The sequence below is a fragment of the Bubalus kerabau genome, chromosome 9 (genome assembly GCF_029407905.1).
Source record: "Bubalus kerabau isolate K-KA32 ecotype Philippines breed swamp buffalo chromosome 9, PCC_UOA_SB_1v2, whole genome shotgun sequence".
Classification (NCBI taxonomy): Eukaryota; Metazoa; Chordata; class Mammalia; order Artiodactyla; family Bovidae; genus Bubalus; species Bubalus kerabau.
In genome coordinates, this window is record NC_073632.1 from 84,156,993 (window position 1) to 84,178,318 (window position 21,326).

The following is a 21,326-nucleotide window of genomic DNA, read 5'->3' on the forward strand; positions in this document are numbered from 1 at the left end:
CTAGCTTTGTTCATAGTAATGCTTCCTAAGGCCCACTTGACTTCACATTCCAGGATGTCTGGCTCTAGGTGAGTGACCACACCATTGTGGTTATTCAGGTCATTAAGATATTTTTGTATAGTTCTTCTGTGTATTCTTGCCACCTCTTCCTAATCGTTTCTGCTTCTTTTAGGTCTTTGCCATTTCTGTCCTTTATTGTGCCCATCTTGCATGAAATGTTCCCTTTGTATCTCCAGTTTTCTTGAAGAGATCGCTAGTCTTCCCCATTCTATTGTTTTCCTCTGTTTCTTTGCATTGTTCACTTAAGAAGCCTTTCTTATATCTCCTTGCCATTCTCTGGAATTCTGCATTTGGTTGGGTATATCTTTCCCTTTCTCCTTTACTTTTCACTTTTCTTCTTTTCTCAGCTATTTGTAAGGCCTCCTCAGATAGCCACTTTGCCCTTTTGCATTAAGTAATGTGATTAAAAGCAAACACAATATAGTGAATCAATAAAGTAAAACATGCCAGGACTCTGAAAAGACTAACAAAAGAATTCAAAATTCTAAAATAGGTAAAAATAAACAAAAATAAGAATTTTTAAAAAGGGCATATGACCATAGATGTTACAAATGTTAAAGAAATTAACAAAGGTATTAAGGCAACTTTAGACCATTAAATTTGAAAACTTAGATAAAATAGATAAGTCCCTAGGAAATAATGCAACTTAAAAAAAAAAATTGATTCAAAGAGAAATTGAGGACCTAAGTAGTATTATCATCTTTAAAAAAATTGAATCAGTAGATAATACCTTTCCAGTCAGAAGAAATTAGTGGCCCCATACAGCTTGAGAAACAAGTTATACCAACATTCAAAGAACAGGTAGTTCTAATAATACATGAACTTTCCCAGGTAATAGAAAGGTATATTTCTTAATTCAGTTTTTGAAGCTAGTCAGTTTCATAGCAAAATAAGGCAGGGAGAGGATAGAAAAGTTAAATTATAGGCCAGTCTTACCAAAGAACATAGGCGTAGGTGCTTTCTAGTTCTGTGATATAAAAAACTTTAAAGCACTCCCTCAAGGGATATTCTTTGTCTAAGCTGGTCCTAAACTGGGGAGCTGGGGACCCAATGGGTATTCCAAGTCAAGGAGAACACTAAAGTCAGATTTATTAAGATTTGAATTCAAAATTGTGTTTTTTACTTAGACCATATCACTCAAGAGAGAATATATATGTTTATTTGATCTCACAGTTCTTGTGCTTTTTTATGATATTCACTTTTCTGTTATTTTTTTCCCCATATGCTTAAAGCTACTCGGGAGCCCAAAGCGTCTCTGTGATTTGGCAGGACCCAGCTCCACTGAACCTGACCCGAGAAAAAGATCAATTTCAAAAAGAAAGTCTCATCTGGATCTTCTCAAACTGTATGATACGTTCTCCTTTTGGATCTTTATTGCTTGGTGAAGACTGCTTCTCTGAATATTCTTAACGTTTTTTCTAAGTTCCTGAAATTATATGAATCTGTTATATGAGATATAACTATGTAGTAATGTACCTGCAAGCCAGAGGAGAAGTCTTATCTCAGTTTATTGTAATCATATAACTTTCCATATTTTCATATTGACTTAGAGAAAAGCCAGTGTACAAATTGTACAGAAATTCTTCATTGGGCTTATTTTGGGGAAAAACTTTTTGACTTAATATGTTACAGCTATATGATTCCTTTCCATAGAGTCCCTCTCGGAAATGGAATATTATCTGATTTGTAATAGTTGTAGTTACATGGATCTCTTCAGAAATACATTTCTTGAATAAAGGAAGGTCCATACTATCCTAGAGGCATTATAAATGTTTTCTGTTTGGAAAACTGAATATGTTACAAAAGTGAGATTATTCTATGCCTGTCCTTGTGAAGATCATAAATTTGCATCAAAATCTTTATTTGTACCTACATAAACCAGGCAACCTAAAGACTGTGATTCAAAGTGGGACATTTTCCAGCCTGAGCACATTTGTTTCCTTTATTGTTCATTTTATTCTTTTTGCCCAGATCATTTGATTTTATGTGAATCAAGAGTATCTCTTTTGAATACCTAACTGTTCACCAGTCTAATTCTTGTTCATTTGGTAGCATTTTCCCATGTTTCCTGTACTGATGCCGTCTGCTCCTTTGAACACTTTCAGCATCATGGACGGCATGACAGAGGCGTGCATCAAGGGCGGCATCGAGGCCTGCTACGCCGCTGTGTCCTGCGTGTGCACCTTGCTGGGGGCCTTGGAAGAGCTCAGCCAGGGCAGGGGCTTGAGCGAAAGTCAGGTCCAGCTGCTGCTGCTGCGCCTGGAAGAGCTGAAGGACGGGGCCGAGTCCAGCCGCGACTCCATGGAGATCAATGAGGCCGACTTCCGCTGGCAGCGGCGAGTCCTGTCCTCGGAACACACACCCTGGGAGTTGGGGAATGAGCGGAGCCTTGACATCAGCATCAGCGTTACCACGGACACAGGCCAGACCACCTTGGAGGGAGAGTTGGGTCAGACCACACCCGAGGACCACTCGGAAAACCCCAAGAATGGCCTCAAGTCACCAGCCGTCCAGGAGGGCAAGGAGACTCTGAGTAAAGTGTCAGAACCGGAAACCGTGGACCAGCCAGATGTGGTTCAAAGGAGCCACACGGTTGCCTACCCCGATATAACCAACTTCCTGTCCGTCGACTGCAGGATGAGGTCCTACGGATCCAGATACAGTGAGAGCAACTTCAGCGTGGACGACCAAGACCTCTCTCGGACAGAATTCGACTCCTGTGACCAGTACTCCATGGCAGCTGAAAAGGACTCCGGGAGATCGGACGTGTCGGACATTGGGTCCGACAACTGTTCTCTAGCTGATGAAGAGCAGACCCCCCGGGACTGCCTTGGCCACAGGTCCCTGCGGACCGCAGCTCTGTCTCTCAAGCTGCTGAAGAACCAGGAGGCTGACCAGCACAGCGCCCGGCTGTTCGTGCAGTCGCTGGAGGGTCTCCTGCCGCGCCTCCTGGCCCTGCCCAGTGTGGAAGAGGTGGACTCAGCCCTCCAGAACTTTGTCTCTACCTTCTGCTCAGGTTTGTAATTCATTTTTTGCTACCCAGTCCACTAGAATATTCAGAGCATTTTGTTTAACGGGCAGTTACCAGCATGCATGGAGTTTGAAGTGCTCAGAGCATCTTGATGAATCTTTGGGTTTCTTAAAGAGAGCCAAGGACTGTAACTGACTGGTGGTGGTTTGTTCAAATTGTGCAGCAGTCGATGGCTGGAATACACCGAGAGGTGTATAAATGTGTATGTGCAGAGGGTAAGAGGTAGGTGCCTTCTAGAAAGCTGATGCTGACTGAAACAAAATGACAGTCTGGGATTCTTAGAACACTGAATTCTTCCTATGCTTCTACACTTTGATATCTTAAAATCATAGTGTGTTGCACTTCTGGTTTGTTGACATGTTAATTATTTCAGATGAGGTCTTGGAGCAGATGCAGGTGGTCCTACCACTATATTCTGAATTCCCCTGAACTTCCCACAGTGTGCAATGCTCCAGTGTTCTATGTCAGCATAGCATTCTCCAATCTCAGACCCTTTTGTCTGCCGAATGTCAACCCTGTGACCCAAACAGCATTTAAACAGGTGTGCCGTGGGCTATCTTGGCCAGGGTATACCAGAGAATTATACTAGTTTTGCTGAAGGGCTGAAAATGATCACCCAGGATTTTGGTGAAGAAAAGAGGTAAAGAATATAAGGAAGCAGCATTTAACACAGGGAATAATAAATTTATTAATAGTAAATTTAGATAATTTACTTATAAGGTATTTGTAGAGGGAGCATGCAGCTTTTTCCTTCATATGTAGAGAAAACCCCAGTTCTTCCTTACGGTACTTCTTCCCTCTTTTATGAGTCACACAGAGCACTGTACTTCTGACACTTGGTCACCAAATGTGTGAAAGTTTTCCCCTCAAACAACAAACAAACCTCAGACAGCTGAGTGTCTTACAATATAACTCAGTTCTGATGCTACCTACCCCCCACTACAGATGCCAGCTACAAGCCCTGGCTGTCACCTGTGTTTCTAACCGACTGGCTATAAATCAGAGCTTCTCATGACCGCCTCCTTAGGTTCACTTAATTTGTTAGAATACCTTACAGAACTCAGGGAAACACTCACTTTTGCTTACCAATTTACTAAAGGATCTGATAAAGGATATAGATGAATGGCCAGATGAAGAGATACACAGAGTGAGGTCTGGGAGGTCCCAAGTACAGGAGCTTCTGTCCCCATGGAGTTTGAGTGGGTCACCCTCCTGGTGTGGATGTTTCCGCCAACCTGGAATCTCCCCAGACCCCTACTGCTGGGATTTATGGAGGCTTCCTCATGTAGGTGTGACCAATTATTAACTCCATTTCCAGCTCCTCTCCTCTCTCTTGAGGATGGCATGGTGGAGCCAAAAATTCTTTGCTCCTATCGAGGAGTTATCCGGGAGCCCACCCAGAGTCACCTCTTTAGAAAAAGAGATCGTCTTAGTGTTCTTATTACTTGGGAATTTATGAGAGTTTTAGGAGCCCTGGGTTGTGGATGAGATCAAAGACACATATTAGAATAAGAGGTACTCCTAGTGTTCTTATCACTTAGGAAGTCATTAGGTTTTAGGAGCTCTGTGCCAGGAACTGGGAGCAGAGACCAATATATGTATTTTCTATTCTCTCACAGTGTTACAGAGAGAAAGCAGTTAATGAATACAAAAAAATTTATAGCAGGAATAAATGATTGCCTGACCTCAGGGTGCTCAACTGTGCCTTCCCCTGAAATCCAACGGTCTCTTGACCACATAGAACTGTCAAAAGCCAAGACCATTGCTTGTTCTTCCACCACTGAGCCTTGAACATGTGTCTGTCATGACACTTCCTATATTTGTCATAGTTATATGAGTTCATGCATCCACCTTTCCCTTTCTAGACTTTCAGCTCCTTGGAAGCTACAACCCCATCTACCCGATCCTTGATCTTCTAACAAATAACACATCACACACAAATACAAAAAAATTATAGTGTAGTTATTGGAACTTGGTAGAAGTGACTGCTGTATTGTTAAGAAGGAGCTTAAGTATCTTAAGAAGCTGATCAGATTGTCCTTTGTCAAATTGATCCAGGTATATTTAAGGAAGAACATTTTTTAATATGAGAGTGATCCAAAGTTATACCATAAAGCACCAGCAGAGATACAGCACTTCTAATCCTGGACTACTCAGTAACTCTCTAATGTACCTAGTGATTAGAAAGAGATGCATATAATTTCTCAACTTTCCTAACTGCATTGCCATTCTTGTTAAGGCAGTAAAATATCAATTTCTAAGACTACCCAACATTTTTCTCAATACTTTTCTTTTAAGAATTAGATATAAAAATAGTTGGGATATTTAATTTGTGTGAAGGAATACACACACAAAATCATCTTTCATTTCAAAAATTATGTTTCATTTCTAATCATTGAAATACTAGAAAAATGTATAAATATGGTTCTTAAAAATTGTATTTCTCCCTAGTACCTTATGTGCACCATTATTAAATTTTACATTCTTTTATTGAACATTCCTAGTGTATGTGTGTTGTGTGTGTCTCTCTCTCTTCTGTCTCTTTATCTCTGTTTCTCTCATACACACACATGTGCACCCACACACACAAATGCTTCAGTCAACATTTATAGAGAAACTTCACTGTGCTGTGTCTGAAGGGTGCAAGATATGTGTGATTTATCCTCAATAAATATTTATTGACTGTAAATTGATGAACTTGCTTTTTGATCCCTAAAGATGTGAATAGTTATGTGCTGAAGGAGTACAGCCTGAGTTGGAAGGGGTTTGGTAGGGTCTCTGAACCTGTGCATCTTCCCATCTGGAAGCATTCTTGGGAAGAGGAGCTCGGCAACTTCTCCAACCAGCTTGGTGTCCCTGGTGACAAGGCAGAGTCTGGCACCCATCAGTGATCCCCCAGAACAGCTGTGTATCAGATCACAGCACTGCCCCTTGTTGCAGTGATGATGGCCTTGAGTGATCAAGAAATGGTCAAATTACGTTTAGGCCCTTCTATGTAAAATTAAAATTATCCATACAAAATAACAGCTGCAGAAGTTTCAGCATTTAAGAATGTACGATTTAGCTCTCAGATAAATTCATGTTTACAAACAACATCCCTTAGTAATTAAAAGAGGCTTGCTCCTTAGAAGAAAAGCTATGACAAACCTAGACAGCGTAATAAAAAGCAGAGACTTCACTTTGCTAACAAAGGTCTATATAATCAAAGCTGCGGTTTTTCCAGTAGTCATGTACCATCGCGAGAGTTGGGCCATAAAGAAGGCTGAGCGCCGAAGAATTGATGCTTTCGACCTGTGGTGCTGGAGAAGACTCTTGAGAGCCCCTTGGACAGCAGGGAGATCAAACCAGTCAATTCTAAAGGAAATCAATCCTGAATATTCATTGGAAGGACTCATGCTGAAGCTCCAATACTTTGTCTACCTGATGCAAAGAGCTGACTCATTGAAAAAGACCCTGATACTGAGAAAGATTGAGGTCAGGAAGAGAAGGAGATGACAAAGGATAAGATAGTTGGATGGCACCACCGATTCATGGACATGAGTTTGAGCAAACCTGGGAGATGGTGAAGGACAGGGAAGCCTTGTGTGCTATAGTCCATGGGGTCACAAAGAGTTGGACACAACTGAGCAACTGAAAAACAACAAAGTAATTCCAGATTAAATGAGTTGTCACAGTGGTAAAGAATGACTTCCAAAGGCCCTACCTCCTTTCCTAGGAGAATTGGGAAATATAATCCTAGCAAAGTCTTTTACAAAATTTGAAGTAAACCTTCACATTTGTGTTTTTGTGTTTTTCAAATCAGTACTTATTTGTAGCATGTGCAGAACAGCACTTGCGTGAATTTTATTTGACCAGAGTGCAGCTCCATCAACGTTGCAAACTGCTCAGCTTTTAGGTCTCTAAAATGTCCCATCAGATCCAATGTGTTGTGACATTAACTTTTACATGTAGAAATGAGTACTTTGAAAGAAGACTTCAAAATCTTTTGATTGTTTCTAAATGTCGCAGGTTTTTAAAATTTACATTTAATTGGAGGATCAGTTTAGTTCAGTCGCTCAGTCGTGTCCAACTCTTTGTGACCCCGTGGATTGCAGCATGCCAGGCCTCCCTGTCCATCACCAGCTCCCCGAGTTCACTCAGACTCACGTCCATCGAGTCGGTGATGCCATCCAGCCATCTCATTCTCTGTCGTCCCCTTCTCCTCCTGCCCGCAATCACTCCCAGCATCAGAGTCTTTTCCAGTGAGTCAACTCTTTGCATGAGGTGGCCAAAGTACTGGAGTTTCAGCTTTAGCATCATTCCTTCCAAAGAACACGCAGGACTGCTCTCCTTTAGAATGGACTGGTTGGATCTCCTTGCAGGCCAAGGGACTCTCAAGAGTCTTCTCCAACACCACAGTTCAAAAGCATCAATTCTTCGGCGCTCAGCTTTCTTCACAGTCCAACTCTCACATCCATACATGACCACTGGATTGCTTTATAATCTTATGTTGGCTTCTGCCATACAAACAACGTGAAACTGCCATAAGTATACACATGTCCCCTCCCTCTTGAACCTCCCCCTGCCACCCATCCTGTCCCTCTGGGTTGTCACAGGGTACTGTGTTGAGCTCCCTGTGTTATACAGCAACTTCCCACTAGATATCTATTTTACATAAGGTAATATATATGTTTCAGTGCTACTCTCTCAGTTCGTCCCATCTTCTTCTTTCCCTGTTGCGTCTAAACTCTTTTCCGATGGATGAACCTAGAACCTGTTATACAGAGTGAAGTAAGTCAGAAAGAGAAAAACAAATATTGTATATTAAGGCATAGATATGAAATCTAGAAAAATGGTAATGATGAAGCAAATGTAGTTTGTAGTGATTGTCTATAACCAAGTTGTTGGTTTGTTTTTTTTTTTATTCTGATGACCTCTGCAGCACTTTTACCAATTAGGAAGTGGTCTCTATATCTGAATTACAGACTCATCACTCTGTGGTCCTGCCAGTAAGCTGGTTCTCTTCAGTTACTGCATTTAGTGGTTCAGTGGATCGCACTGACTGTTGCTGTGGGTCAGCTGAAGCTACTGGGTAGCGGCTGGGTCCACGTGAGGCAGAGCTCTCCCTCCAAGATGAAAGACGATTGAAAGAGAAACCTCTGTCCCTGTGAGACAGAGGGATGGCAGATTTCCTTTGTTCCCCGAGAGAAAGTTAGGAAAGCAAAAACAGGAGAAGGGGAGAAAGAGTCTCCTGGAGTCATAACCTAGATATTTTACTCATTATTTCCTTCCGTGACAAAAGCTTCAAACCTTATTTTCCCCAAAACTCCCATCAAACATTTGTCTCTGACTGGTTATCAGGGTCCACCCTCCTGGCTGAGGTCAGCCTCACTTGGCATTTCTCAGGGCCCCCTGTTCTCCAGTACTTAAACATACAGTTGAGATGTCTCCTTAATTCCACATAATTCAAGGGGCTTTTTCTTTGAAAGAAATTCAAGTTTTTTCAGGTAGGGTGGAGGGTAGTTTGCAAACATCCAGACAAACCTGGGCTTCACTGAGATATTAATATCTTTAATAGACTACTGGAGTGGGTAGCCTATCCCTTCTTCATTGGATCTTCCCAACCCAGGAATCGAACTGGGGTCTCCTGCATCGCAAGGGGATTCTTTACCAGCTGAGCTACCAGGGAAGCCCATCTTTAATAGAAAGCCGGTATTGAATGTGAGCTGTGACAGCTGCCAAAATGCCTCTGATCCTCCATAGAAGAAAATGGCATCTGTATACAGCCCCCTCGGGGTTAAAAAGCAACAGCCGGCCTCCCACAGCCACCGACAGAGGGGCGTGCTCACAGGCTTTGGGATTGCTGTTCCTCTGATCAGTAGTGTTTGGTTGGAATCTGGAAGCTCACTATGACCAAGTATGAGCTTATTGCAAGCAACCTAATATTTATCAAGTGCCAAACTTCAGAAAAGGTAATATAGATAATGAAAGTAAAAGTGTTAGTCACTCAGTCATGTCCAGCTCTTTGTGACCCCATGGACTATACAGCCCACCAGGCCCCTCTGTCCATGGAATTCTCCAGGCAAGAATTCCTGGTAGCCATCCCTTTCTCCAGAGGATCTTCCCAACCCAGGGATCAAACCCAAGTCTCCCGCATTGCAGGCAGATTTTTTACTGTCTGAGCCTCCAGGGAAGCCCAATATAACTAGTATGAATTTCAACTGTACAAGAAATATGTGTCTTTAAATTAAAACAGATTTGACTCTTGACCTGCAACCTGCCTTGTTGGCTAGACATTTGATCTCTGCTAGCCCTCAGGGTCCCATGCCAGGGTAAATCTAGAAGCAGGAGCTTGTGTGGCGTCTGGAGAGGGAGGCCCCTCACCTCTCGTGTCACCAGTGAACCCTCATTGTACACTTCACAGGCTTTCTGGGGGTTCTATGATTTTGCGACCTCCCTGCCAGTGTGGGGCCTGGAATGTTCAGGCAAGGCCGGGAGGCCCTGTGCATATCCTTTGTCCTCTTCCAGGGTCCTGCCAACCTCCAGATGCTGCCAGGCAGCAGGAAGCCCCAGACCTCCAACCCCTGCCCAGCTAGGGAGTGAACCTTCTCTTCCTTGCTGCTTTCTTTTTTCATCACCTCTGGGTGTATGTCATTTGCATGCACATATTTAGGATGGGCTGTTTCACCTACATCCCTAAATCCGTCCTCAGGGTGTTTACAGGAGCAAATGTAGCATTGGGGCAAACATAGTATCAGATGAAGAGAAGTGGACTTGGGCAAGTTTTGTCACCCCAGGCTCTCTGTGACAGTAGCTTTCTCTGGCTGAATGAGACCATCTTTAGAGCATGAGGTTTCATTGGTTTTTGTTTCTCCAGTTAATTTGTAAAAAAAAAAAAAAAAAAAAATAGGCATCTTTCAAAATGAAAAGCATACTATGAAATGTAAAAGAATGTTTTGAAAAAATAGTTGGAGGAAACCAATAACTATTTATTTATACATATATTTGAAACTTTCCTTGTTTGTTAATAGCTTTTATATTTTAATTAATTTATTTTAATTGGAGGATAATTACTTTACAATATTGTGATGGTTTTTGCCATATATCAACAAGTCAGGCACAGGCACACACGTGCCCTCCCATCTCAAACCCCCCCTCTGCACCCCTCCCGACCCCATCCCTCTAGGTTGTCCCAGAGCACCGGCCTTGGGTGCCCTCCTTCATGCATCAAACTTGCACTGGTTATCTATTTTACATATGGTGATGTATGTTTCAATGCTATACTCTCAAATCGTCCCACTCTCTCCTCCCACTGAGTCCAGAAGCCTATTCTTTACGTCTATGTCTCCCTTGTGTTAACAGCTCTTACTGAGATATAATTCACATACTATGCAATGCACCCTTTTCAAGTGCCTAATTCAAAGGGGTTTTTCTAATATATTACATTATTATTTGTGTTAGTTGCTGCAGTGAATATTGACATATAGGTATGTGTTCAAATTCCTGTTTTCGGTTCTCCTGGTAAACTCCTAAGAGTGCTGAATTGCTGGGTCATACGGTAATTCTGTGTTTAGCTTTTGAGGAACATTATTACTTTTAGAAGTAATAAAAGTAACAATGGACTTTTATTTGGACACAGACTGTAGCCTGCCAGCTTCTCCTGTCCATGGAATTCTCCAGGCAAGAATACTGGAGTGGGTAGCCATTCTCTTCTCCAGGGGATCTTTCCAATCCAGAGATTGAATCCAAGTCTCCCACATTGCAGGCGGATTCTGTACCATCTGAGCCACCAGGGAAGCCCACTTTTAGAAAAGTTTGTGCTTATGAGTTACTGTACTAAGCATCTTAAATGTTTTGCATCTAGTTGCCATAGTGAACTTGTTTGTTCATTTTCATTCATTCAGCAACTAATTTTAAAGAATCTACTATGTATTAGACTCTGTTCTAGGCACTGGTGTTATCTAGTAAAAAGAGCTGACAAAATCCCTCCCTCTCATAGGTCTTATGTAATAGTAGTAATGGCAGACAGTAAGCAAAAATCTATTAATAAATGCCATTAAGGCAATGAATAAAAATGCCTGGTGAGGAGGAATATTGCAGAGGATGAGAGTAGTGGGCCAGATGCTATTTTAGGTGGAATTAAAGGGGAATGTCTGTGACAAGCTGGCACTTGAGCAGAGCCCTGAAAGAATCAAGGAGGCAGCAAGTCATCCAAAGATCTTGGGAGACCTTTGTGGGGTAGGCGTGGAGGGGACAGAAATGTGAATGCCCTGAGGCATGTCCAGGCTTGGTGAGGTCAAGGAACAGCAGACAGTTTGGGATGACTGAGGGGAATAAGAGGAGGCGGAGGGAGTGTTGGGGTTTTTTTATATTGTGATTTGGAGAGTTTGAGCAGTAAATAGAGGTAATCAGTTGTTTTGCCTATCTCTAGGTAAAGAAGGGTTTAAGTGATTTTACCAAAGCTCCTGGGGAGTAACCAACAAGGTTTTCCCAAGTAGGTTCGCTCTGGAGTGCTTGTTCTTTCCCACCCGGCTAGGGTGCACACCTGCCATGACGCTGTTCCTCGCTGGCTGTTGTTCTACAAGATGTCTCTGTCCCTGGGACTGGTTGGCAGCTCCACTAAGCAGTCAGCAGTGTCTGCCCAGCGCGCTGTTTGAGGTCTCTGGGTTTTCTCCTGTAGGTATGATGCACTCACCAGGGTTTGACGGGAACAGCAGCCTGGGCCTGCAGATGCTGATGAACGCGGACAGCCTGTACTCGGCAGCACACTGCGCGCTGCTGCTCAACCTGAAGCTCTCCCACGGTGACTACTACCGCAAGCGGCCCACCCTGGCACCCAGCACCATGGTGAGTGTGCGTCTTTCCCGACCAGTCCTGCCAAGGACCAACAGCGGCCTCTGGGCTGGCACCCGAGCATCGTTGGCCAGAGAGGGATGACTTGGCTGTGCCCACAGGGCTGTGGAGGGCGGGCACTTACCATCCACAGGAACCTTTGTGCAGGTTGCACAGAGCAGTGAACCACAGGGCTACCCACTTGGTTCCAGGAGCAAAGAACACCAGTGTACCCGCATTGGCTGCCTGCCAGTGGCCCAGTAACTCCATTGGGTGGCATTAAACACACGTGTATAAGACACATTCAAAAACGTGATCGGCTTATTAAGTAAGTGCAGACGATATGCAGAGAATGGTCCCCTTTGCAGAAAATGAAGGTGTGCTGTTTACAAAAACCCTTCACTGGGCTCCGAAATGTACCAAGACGTACTCAGACCTAGAGCCAAACTGGCTAACACTGATAACAAAGCCCCTCTGTAAGGCGATGAGAGTAATGGGAGGGCCTCTTTCAAGGTTGGCTCCCTGGCATGAGCAGGCCCCTCCATAGTGGACCCTAGCACCAGTTCAAGAGCGTACAGCCTTGAAGCTGCCTCAAGGGATCATTTGTCTGATAAACGATTAACAGATTGTATACTTTGGAGGGTGAGTGGTGGCTGTATGAGTGTCAATCAGGTATCTCTTGAGACATGTATGTCCTTCAGGGGGCACAGGCCACCTCTGGTGCTGACCGGGCAGTGAGAAGGAGGTGCTTTGAAACATCTCTGTGCAGCTTCTAATCCTCCCACACGTCAGAGAGTAAAAATATCAAGTGCGGTATCTCTACTGCTTCTATTGTTGTTTAGTCGGTCAGTCATGTCCTACTCTTTGCAATCCTATGGGCTGTAGCCACCAGGCTCCTCTGTCCATGGGATTTCCCCAGGCAAGAATACGGGAAGCAGGTTGCCATTTCCTTCTCCAGGGGATCTTCCCCATTCAGGGATCGAACCCACATCTCCTGCGTTGGCAGGAGGATTCTTCACCACTGAGCCGCCAGGGAAGCCCACTCCTTCTGTAGGTTTCTTTAAAGGATCACGCAAGTGAAAGGACCTTCATGAAGTCTGTGACCTTTCCACCGCAGTTTCCGCTTCCCTCCCGACCTCCTGAGCCCAGTCAGCAGAGTCGTGTTTTTCCTGTAAGCAGTGACTCAGTGACTCCAGGGACGTGGGAGCCTGTTGTTTGCAGGGGGTGGTATCTAGTCATTTTCTCCTGTGATCTTCTCTGCAGAAAGAGTTCATGAAGCAGGTCCAGACCAGCGGGGTGCTGATGGTCTTCTCCCAGGCCTGGATTGAGGAACTTTACCACCAGGTTCTTGACAGAAACATGCTCGGAGAAGCCGGCTACTGGGGCAGCCCTGAAGACAACAGCCTCCCCCTCATCACCATGCTGACGGGTCAGTGGCTCCTTGCAGGGCTCCATGGCACTCAGGGGTGGGAGGGCTCAGGCTTTGAAACAGCACCCACAAAGCCTCCCTGGCCATTGGTGACAGTTCCCAGGAAGTGTCATGAATTCACCTCACAACAGCTTTCTGTCCTTCCGTGTGGGACTCTGCAGACTCACTGTGCCCCATTAGATTAGCAACTAAAAGTGAAAGTCCCTTCAGTTGTGTCCAACTCTTTGCGACCCAATGGTCTGTAGCCCGCCGGACTTCTTTGTCCATGGAATTCTCCAGGCCAGAATACTGGAGTGGGTCACCATTCCCTTCTCTAGGGGATCTTCCCAACCCAGGGATCTAACCCAGGTCTCCTGCATTGCAGGCAGATCCTTTACCGTCTGAACCACCAGGGAAGCCTAGATTATGAATTACTTAGCATCCATGTCCATTGGGACAAAACCATAGACCTTTTCTGGGGATATGAAGTACTGTCTGGGCGCAAAGCCCCGAGTTATTCCTGGACTCTCTCACAATAGATACCCTGTATCATTCAGTGCTCCTGGGAGTTTGCCAGCAATGTAAATGATTGATTTTAAACTTGGCTCCATCCCCATTTCTTGTCTATATCAGAGGTCCTTCCTTACCTTCCCACCTGTACCAGAGTTAAAAATAATGCAGGAAGAGATAAACTGGAAGATTGGATTGATGTGTACACACTACTATATATAAAATAGGTAACTAATAAGGACCTGTGTATAGCACAGGGAACTCTACTCAATACTCTGTAATGGCATATATGGGAAATGAATCTAAAAAAGAGTGGCTATATGTATAAGAGTTTGCTGTACAGCAGAAACTAACACAGCATTATGAATCAACTATACTCCAATAAATTTTTCTTAAAAACCATGAAGGGGCAGTTGATTAAAGTTGAATATGGATTTGAACTACATAATAAAATTTTATTAGTGTTAGGTTTCTTAAATGATACTGTATTTATGGGTAAAAGGACTGGATGTTTCCACTTATTCTAAATTGGTTAAGAAGCAATACAGATACACACACAGAGAATTGTGGAATAAATGGGGCAAGGTGAATGTAACTGGTGGATCTGTGATATGTATGTGTGTGTGATGTCACATCAATAATTCATATATCAATAATGTGTCTCATACTTAATACATACACTCAAGGAGAGTTCCTTGTACTATTCTTGTAACTTCTGAAATTTGAAATTAAAAGTTACAAAAATATTATATAAAAAAAGAATGCAAGATAGTTGCCCAGAATCTATGTCTTTAGCATCCAGAGTTTTCATTTCTATTAGAGATTTTTGGAAGCAGTATGGGATGTGGTCATAAGGCAACATTTTGGCAAAAGCAGCCATTCATGGCTTTACATGGTATAACCACAATGTCAGATCAAGATCAGGGGTTGCTCAAAAGTTTGGACTGGTTATCAGGAACCTTAATAAATTAGATCTCCAGGCTCGTCCTATATTTGATCTGAGTTCCTAGATTGATTCCTGATCTGAGTGACCGTCTCATGGCTTCCCCTGATGGTATAAGTAGAGCACGGCCCTACACAGACACCATTTATTTTATTAATTATAATATTTACATCAATTTGAAAAATAGGAATTCATATTTATGAAGACATTTATGAGACATTTAGTCAGTCTGCCTGTAAGGAATGTTTGTTTTCCATCAGACTGCACAAACTACCTTCAGACTGAGATTACAGTCCTGCCCAGAGCTTCTACGTGCCTTGGAATTTAGATAAGGATCCTAAACCTGCCAGTCTTAATTTTCAAATACCATCCTTTCTGCCAAAATTAATCTCTGAATTTCTTCCCTGAACCTTAGTACAAGGAGTCATTTAGTAGATGTAAAAATGATCAAATACCAGGCTATTCACAGGAGCCATTTTCATTGGTCATCACTGTTAATCAGCTGTGTCTTTTATAGTGGAACAATAAGTTCAATTGCTTCATCCATAGAAAAGTTATCTAGCTTTAGATTAGTGATAGAAAATCAGAAGCTTTTCATAAGAATTATACAGATTTAGATTCTGTGATTCTTTGGAACAGATTTCAAGTATGAAGTGACAAGTGAATTTAGCAGCAGTTAACCTAGAGCTTAGAAACGTCCATCTGGTCTTTTCGTTTTGTGCAAGGAAAAGCAATAGCAGCAATCTGGTGATCAACGCTGTACTACCTGCGGCCATCCCTTATGTCATGTCGTGTTAGAGTGTTCTGTACACCTGGGGATTTTAGCATTTGGATAAGCTTTGTGTTACCTGAATTCATCAGTTCATTACCTAGCACGTAGGAAACAAAACTGTGTTACATGGCAGTTTCTGGGATGTCATTAGACCATTTGACCATCAGTCAAATTAATTCAGTGAAACTAGTCTGTTCTTTCTATAGTGGTCAGATATTTCTCACTGCCTTCCCCCATCCAGTTTTACTGAGATATAACTGACGCATAACACTGTATGAAGAATATGAATACTAAGTCCGATTTCTTCCTTTGCCAGGTTCATGACCTTGGGCAGTTTTCTTATTTTGGAAACTTATTTCCTCCTTTGTGAAATATCAATAGGAAAAATAATACCTACCCTGCCTGCCTACTTGGAGTTGTTGGGAAGGTCTAATAAAAAAAATGTTAAGTGAAAATACTTTGAAAATGGTACAGTGTTGTTAGTAAGGTACTGTGCTTTCCAAGGGCTTCTCTAATAGCTCAGTTGGTAAAGAATCCAGCTGCAATGCAGGAGGCCCCGGTTCGATTCCTGGGTTGGGAAGATCCTCTGGAGAAGGGATAGGCTATCCCCTCCAGTATTCTTGGGCTTCCCTTGTGGTGGGTGCTTTCCAATCAGGTTATATGATAATCTTACCAAAGAGACTTATCCTCCTCTTAATTCTTATGAGGAAGTACTGAAAGATCCATGTTGGAGTAACCTGGTACATATAAAATGTGGGAATAATGCCTTGGTTTGGAATAAAAGGGAGTATTCAAAGGTCAAAATATTCTAAATCAATAGATTTTCTAATAACAGAGATAGCAGAATTTATTTTTTCAAAGAAAAAATATGCATTAGTCTAACAGAAGAAAGCTCTAGCAATGAAAGAAAACTGTACTGAATGGATAAAACAAAAATTTTTAACATTCTGATAACAGGTTGTTATACACTTGGTACATAATGGATCCCTTGGCTATTCATTGGGGGGGAAAATGAATGTTGTGGTAGCTGTTTTTGACTACAGTGTTCTTTAAAAAGTGGGGGAAACACCTTGCCCTTTTTCCTTGACAGATATCGATGGCTTAGAGAGCAGTGCGATTGGAGGGCAGCTGATGGCCTCAGCTTCAATGGAGTCTCCTTTCACCCAGGGCAGGAGAATTGATGACTCCACGGTGGCAGGTAGTGAATATGGGTTTATGAATATGCATCATGTGTGTTATCGTCTATTAAGTTATTATGCAGCCGCTTTTTGTGCTGACATAAATGAATTAAGATTTTTGTCTTGGCAGGAAAATACTTGATAGAAGTTACTGGCATCCCCCAGCTGCTGATGCCACATTCATTATGTATAAGCATAAACTGAAACACAGTCTGATATCCATTCCATTGTACTTCCTGTAGTAAAATTGCATACACCTCAGTAATGCTAATGGGATGGCCAGAGAATCCCATGCCATTCATCACCAGGTCATTTTTGCCTCTGGAAGGTAACCCACGCCCCTTCACATTCTAGGTGTGGCATTTGCTCGCTATATTCTGATTGGCTGCTGGAAGAACTTGATCGACACTTTATCAACCCCCCTGACGGGCCGAATGGCCGGCAGCTCCAAAGGGCTGGCCTTCATCTTGGGAGCTGAAGGCATCAAAGAGCAGAACCAAAAAGAACGCGATGCTATCTGCATGAGCCTCGATGGGCTGCGGAAAGCTGCGCGTCTGAGCTGCGCTCTAGGTAAGGCAGGTAGAGTATTCCTGACCTGTGGCCCAAGGGGTGTCCCTGAGGAATGCGTTATGAGTGGCCCTGGTGGACAAGTCTTTTAGAAGTAGTTTTGCCAGATGAACGGCTAGAGAATAAACTCAGTTAAAGGGTGATTTGTTTGTTTTCTCTAAAGGAGTTGCAGCCAACTGTGCTTCAGCCCTCGCCCAGATGGCAGCGGCCTCCTGTGTCCAGGAGGAGAAAGAGGAAAAGGAAACCCAGGAACCCAGTGATGCCATAGCACAAGGTAGCGACAGAAAGGCCAGAATCCACCTGGAACCTCATGTGAGGTCTGCACACACAAGCAGACACATTCCTCCCTGTTGCATGTGTGATACACGGCACATTGTATACACACTGATGATGAGACCCTGCCCAACCGCAGACTTAAGTCTGTTTTATGGGCTGATCCTCCAGATGCTCAGTAGATCCCTGTGAAGATAAGAGATATACTGGCCCCTGGTGACTCAGAAAGTGCATGTGGCTGCTAGCCAGAGGCTCCTTGACTCAGCTCTTCACACCTCTGGTGTTCTCTGACCACTGGCTTTGGGACTTCCTAGGGGTGCACGTTTGAGGACCCTTCAGGCTACAGGGGGAGAGCAGAAGAGCCTGTGTTCTGAAGCGGGGATCACACTGATGGAGGAATCCCGAGAGGAGGCTCAGGAAGACTTTGCTCTCGTTGGAGAAAACCCGAGCTTTGTGAACTCAGGAAAGAGTTGATTTTTAACTTGATAAAATCAGTTCATCGATGAAGCAAATGGTTATCTAGATAAGAGAATAGCCTTTCTCATAGCAATGGAAGACGAATGGCAGGCAGCAAACAAGGAAAAATTGGGAGCTTGGGCCGACTTGTGCTAACAGTGTATCAGGTACAGAAAATAAGTAGTCACAGAAAGAGTTGGCATCTTTTTAGCTGAGAAAATACAGGTTAGGTTGGTGTTCCTCGAACTTGAGTAATAGAGACCCATGTGAAAGCAGACCAACTCTCACATATCCCCACTGTTAACAGCAAAAGAGTATCACACTTGCACTAAAAATGTACAACTATAAGTTACATAAAAGCACTTAAAGATCTCCAAAAACTATTAAACCAGAGCTAATACTTGAATTATAGACAAAAAAATTAAATCAGTATCACATCCAGGAGACAAATGATGCTTTATTAAAAATCAGTTTGCCCCTTACAGTAGGAGCATGGTTTGGCTTCCTATGAAGTGAGCGTGCTGTGTTTCTGGGTTCTGGACTCGATTATCCCACCAGACCCATCTTCCAATGACTGGACAGCTTGGTTCATGGAGGATGCTCTCATTTGTCCCTGCCTTTGCATTTTGCATAATTGACTTTTTCGGTCACCTTCTACATCCTTTCTCACACATTATCTACAATTTTTAAAGTATTATTTGAAGATCCCAAGTATAAATGTAAACTCTGGGAGTAAAATATGGGCATTTTCAGTTATAAAGCAGTCATCATGGTACTCAGAGTGTACAAGCATGTTGTTTTAGATGATCATCATTGTGAACACCTAACAATAAATAAACCTCAGAGAGGACTTGCTGACTGCCAGGAATTCTTTCTTATTTTCAGTATGAGTACACAGGGCCAGAGGATGGGTCTGGGCACAGACGGCTTTAGCTGGGATTGGCACTCAAAGCCCATCCTCGCTGCTGTGACTGACCCAGGTCCCAGCTTGAATCCATCCACTTCTGAAACCGCAGAGCTGGTGTCACCAGTGCCTGTGGGCCTGTGGGCTGGGTAGTTTGCATGATGAGCCTCGGGGACGTGTCACTGAAGATTTCAGTGCCAGTGACCTCTAGTGACATCTCCAGTTTCCTGTTGCCCTTGCACAAGCACACGTTCTCTCCTTTCCCTCCATTCTCACTCCCCTTCTGTCTCCCTTACTTGGACGGTACTGTAATGAATGTCTTTCTGGTGCAGTGAAACTAAAAGTGGAGCAGAAGCTGGAGCAGATCGGGAAGCTGCAGGGGGTGTGGCTGCACACAGCCCACGTCCTGTGCATGGACGCCATCCTCAGTGTCGGCCTGGAGATGGGCAGCCACAACCCCGACTGCTGGCCACATGTGTTCAGGTGCGCAATGGGATCCCCGCCCTGCAGGCCTGGTCCCTGCTTGCCATGAAGGTGGGGAGGAGGTGCTGTACGGAAGAAGTAGACTTCCATGCCTGCCAGCACTTCAGTGGTGCTCAGTCACTAAGTCATGTTCGACTCTTTGCAACCCCATGGACTGTAGCCCAGCAGGCTACTCTGTCCATGGGATTTCCCAGGCAAGAATACAGTATTGGTTGCCATGCCTTCCTCCAGGGGATCTTCCTGACCCAAGGATCAAACCCATGTCTCACGCATTGGCAGGCAGACTCTTTACCACTGAGCCACCAGGGAATGCCCTGTAGATTACAGTAAGTCACAGAGTTTGGATAAACGCTAAGTGAGAGATTAAAAAGAGAAAAGGGAATAAGGGCCTAACTGAATATATATGTTGAAGAACACAGTGACAGAACTGAATTTAGAAAACAGTGAATTATCACTTGACATTGTCTGAGAGGCAGATATGTTGTCCCAGGGAAGAAAAACTGATTCTTAAACAGAGTCTGGTAAAAGACCACGTAAGTTAGGTGAATAAGGCATATCTAAAAGCTGATCATGTGTCAGTAACATAACATTCCTGTATGTTTAGTAATATCTTTATTGAAAGGACTTGATAAATTACATGGATACATAATAAATACAACTTTTAATTTAGCTAGACAAAGAAAAAAATGGAGTAGCCTTTTGTGCTAAAATTGGCCAAAAATTTGGCTCTTAGCTTTGTAGTATCAAAATAAAAGAACCTCCCACAACACCTGTAAAATAAAAGCAAAGGAAGAGCGCTACAGTCCTCCCACGACCAAGAAGAAAATCCTTCCTCCCCCAGCACTGGCAATCAGCCAGACCTGAGACAAAGGAAGGACCACCGTCCCCCAGCAGCAGGCACAGGGCGGCTGCCCGCCTTCCTACCCTTCTCCTCAGCATATACCTGCCGTCTCCAAGCTCAGTTCTGGCCAAGCAGCAGAGGGGCGCTCAATAGCAGGATGACAGCCCCACAGCCAGGCTCAGGTATCCTGATCTTGCCTTGGGCAGTGGCCTAACCTAGGTTCTGTTTATCGTCCTCAAGGAAAATCCAGGCTTGAGTGAGTTTGGTCAACTTTCAAAGATCCTTCTAGGGTTGAAAAGCCCACAAGAGGCTTTTGTGGAAAGGAGCGTGTGAAAGGGCCATGATGAATTGGTGTGGAGCACAGTGGGTTCTACCGTGGGGGCTGGTGACCACATATTCTCCATTGCTCTCACAAGCAAACAGAGAAAAGATTTAACTTGTACCCAAGCGATTTATTTGGATCAAAAAACTGGCCCGCTTATGGAATATCAGAGTAGATTATCCAACATAGTTTTTTCTAGTAGCTGGACTTATCCTGGGATGAGGAGTCTCCAGTCCCAGGTCCTGTCGGGGAACAGTTCGTTTGGAAGCTGAAGATTGTACTACGTTGTGTCTTTTCTCTGAGTTGACTGTGATCAGGTGACTACTCCGCTCCATTGGGGGTTATGTGGAGCTGTCCAGACCCAGTGGGACAAAGCTGGGCGGAATCCCTAAAATGAGGGCCCACTGTGGCCAGAGAGCCAGTCCACCATATGCATATTCATTCTGGGATCTCAGAGAAAGGAGATGTTTCCCAAATCCTGACTAGAGCACAAGACAGAGAGGGACAAGGACCCTTTGGGAAAATGCATTCAAATAGCCAAAGTCCTGATAAGCCAGTGTCTGGACAGAACAGACTGAGATGAACAGAGTTTTGTTCCCATACTTTCCTGGAGGAATCCCCCCAACTCCCACCTCCACCTCCAGTCTGTGTGGTCCAACTCAAAATAAATGTATATTGTGAGGAGAGAGGGAGCAGGGAGGGGGGAAGAACGCAGCGCTCACTGGAGGAGGGCAGCAATTCAGGAGGGCCGTGAGGCTGGCCCAGCT

The 21,326-nt window shown here is 43.8% G+C and overlaps 1 protein-coding gene across 6 annotated transcripts in view; it reads left to right on the forward strand.

Annotated features, from left to right (window-relative positions):
- The window catches only part of ARFGEF3 (ARFGEF family member 3), a 171,348-nt gene that overhangs the window by 105,962 nt on the left and 44,060 nt on the right, over window positions 1-21,326 (forward strand). For all 6 annotated transcript variants that reach the window (XM_055535739.1, XM_055535742.1, XM_055535740.1 and 3 more), the window contains 8 exons: window positions 1,293-1,405; window positions 2,166-3,076; window positions 11,751-11,917; window positions 13,166-13,331; window positions 16,626-16,733; window positions 17,068-17,283; window positions 17,444-17,554; window positions 19,246-19,396. In XM_055535739.1, the coding sequence (XP_055391714.1) occupies window positions 1,293-1,405; window positions 2,166-3,076; window positions 11,751-11,917; window positions 13,166-13,331; window positions 16,626-16,733; window positions 17,068-17,283; window positions 17,444-17,554; window positions 19,246-19,396 (1,943 nt within the window). The remainder of the gene's footprint in view (window positions 1-1,292; window positions 1,406-2,165; window positions 3,077-11,750; window positions 11,918-13,165; window positions 13,332-16,625; window positions 16,734-17,067; window positions 17,284-17,443; window positions 17,555-19,245; window positions 19,397-21,326) is intronic.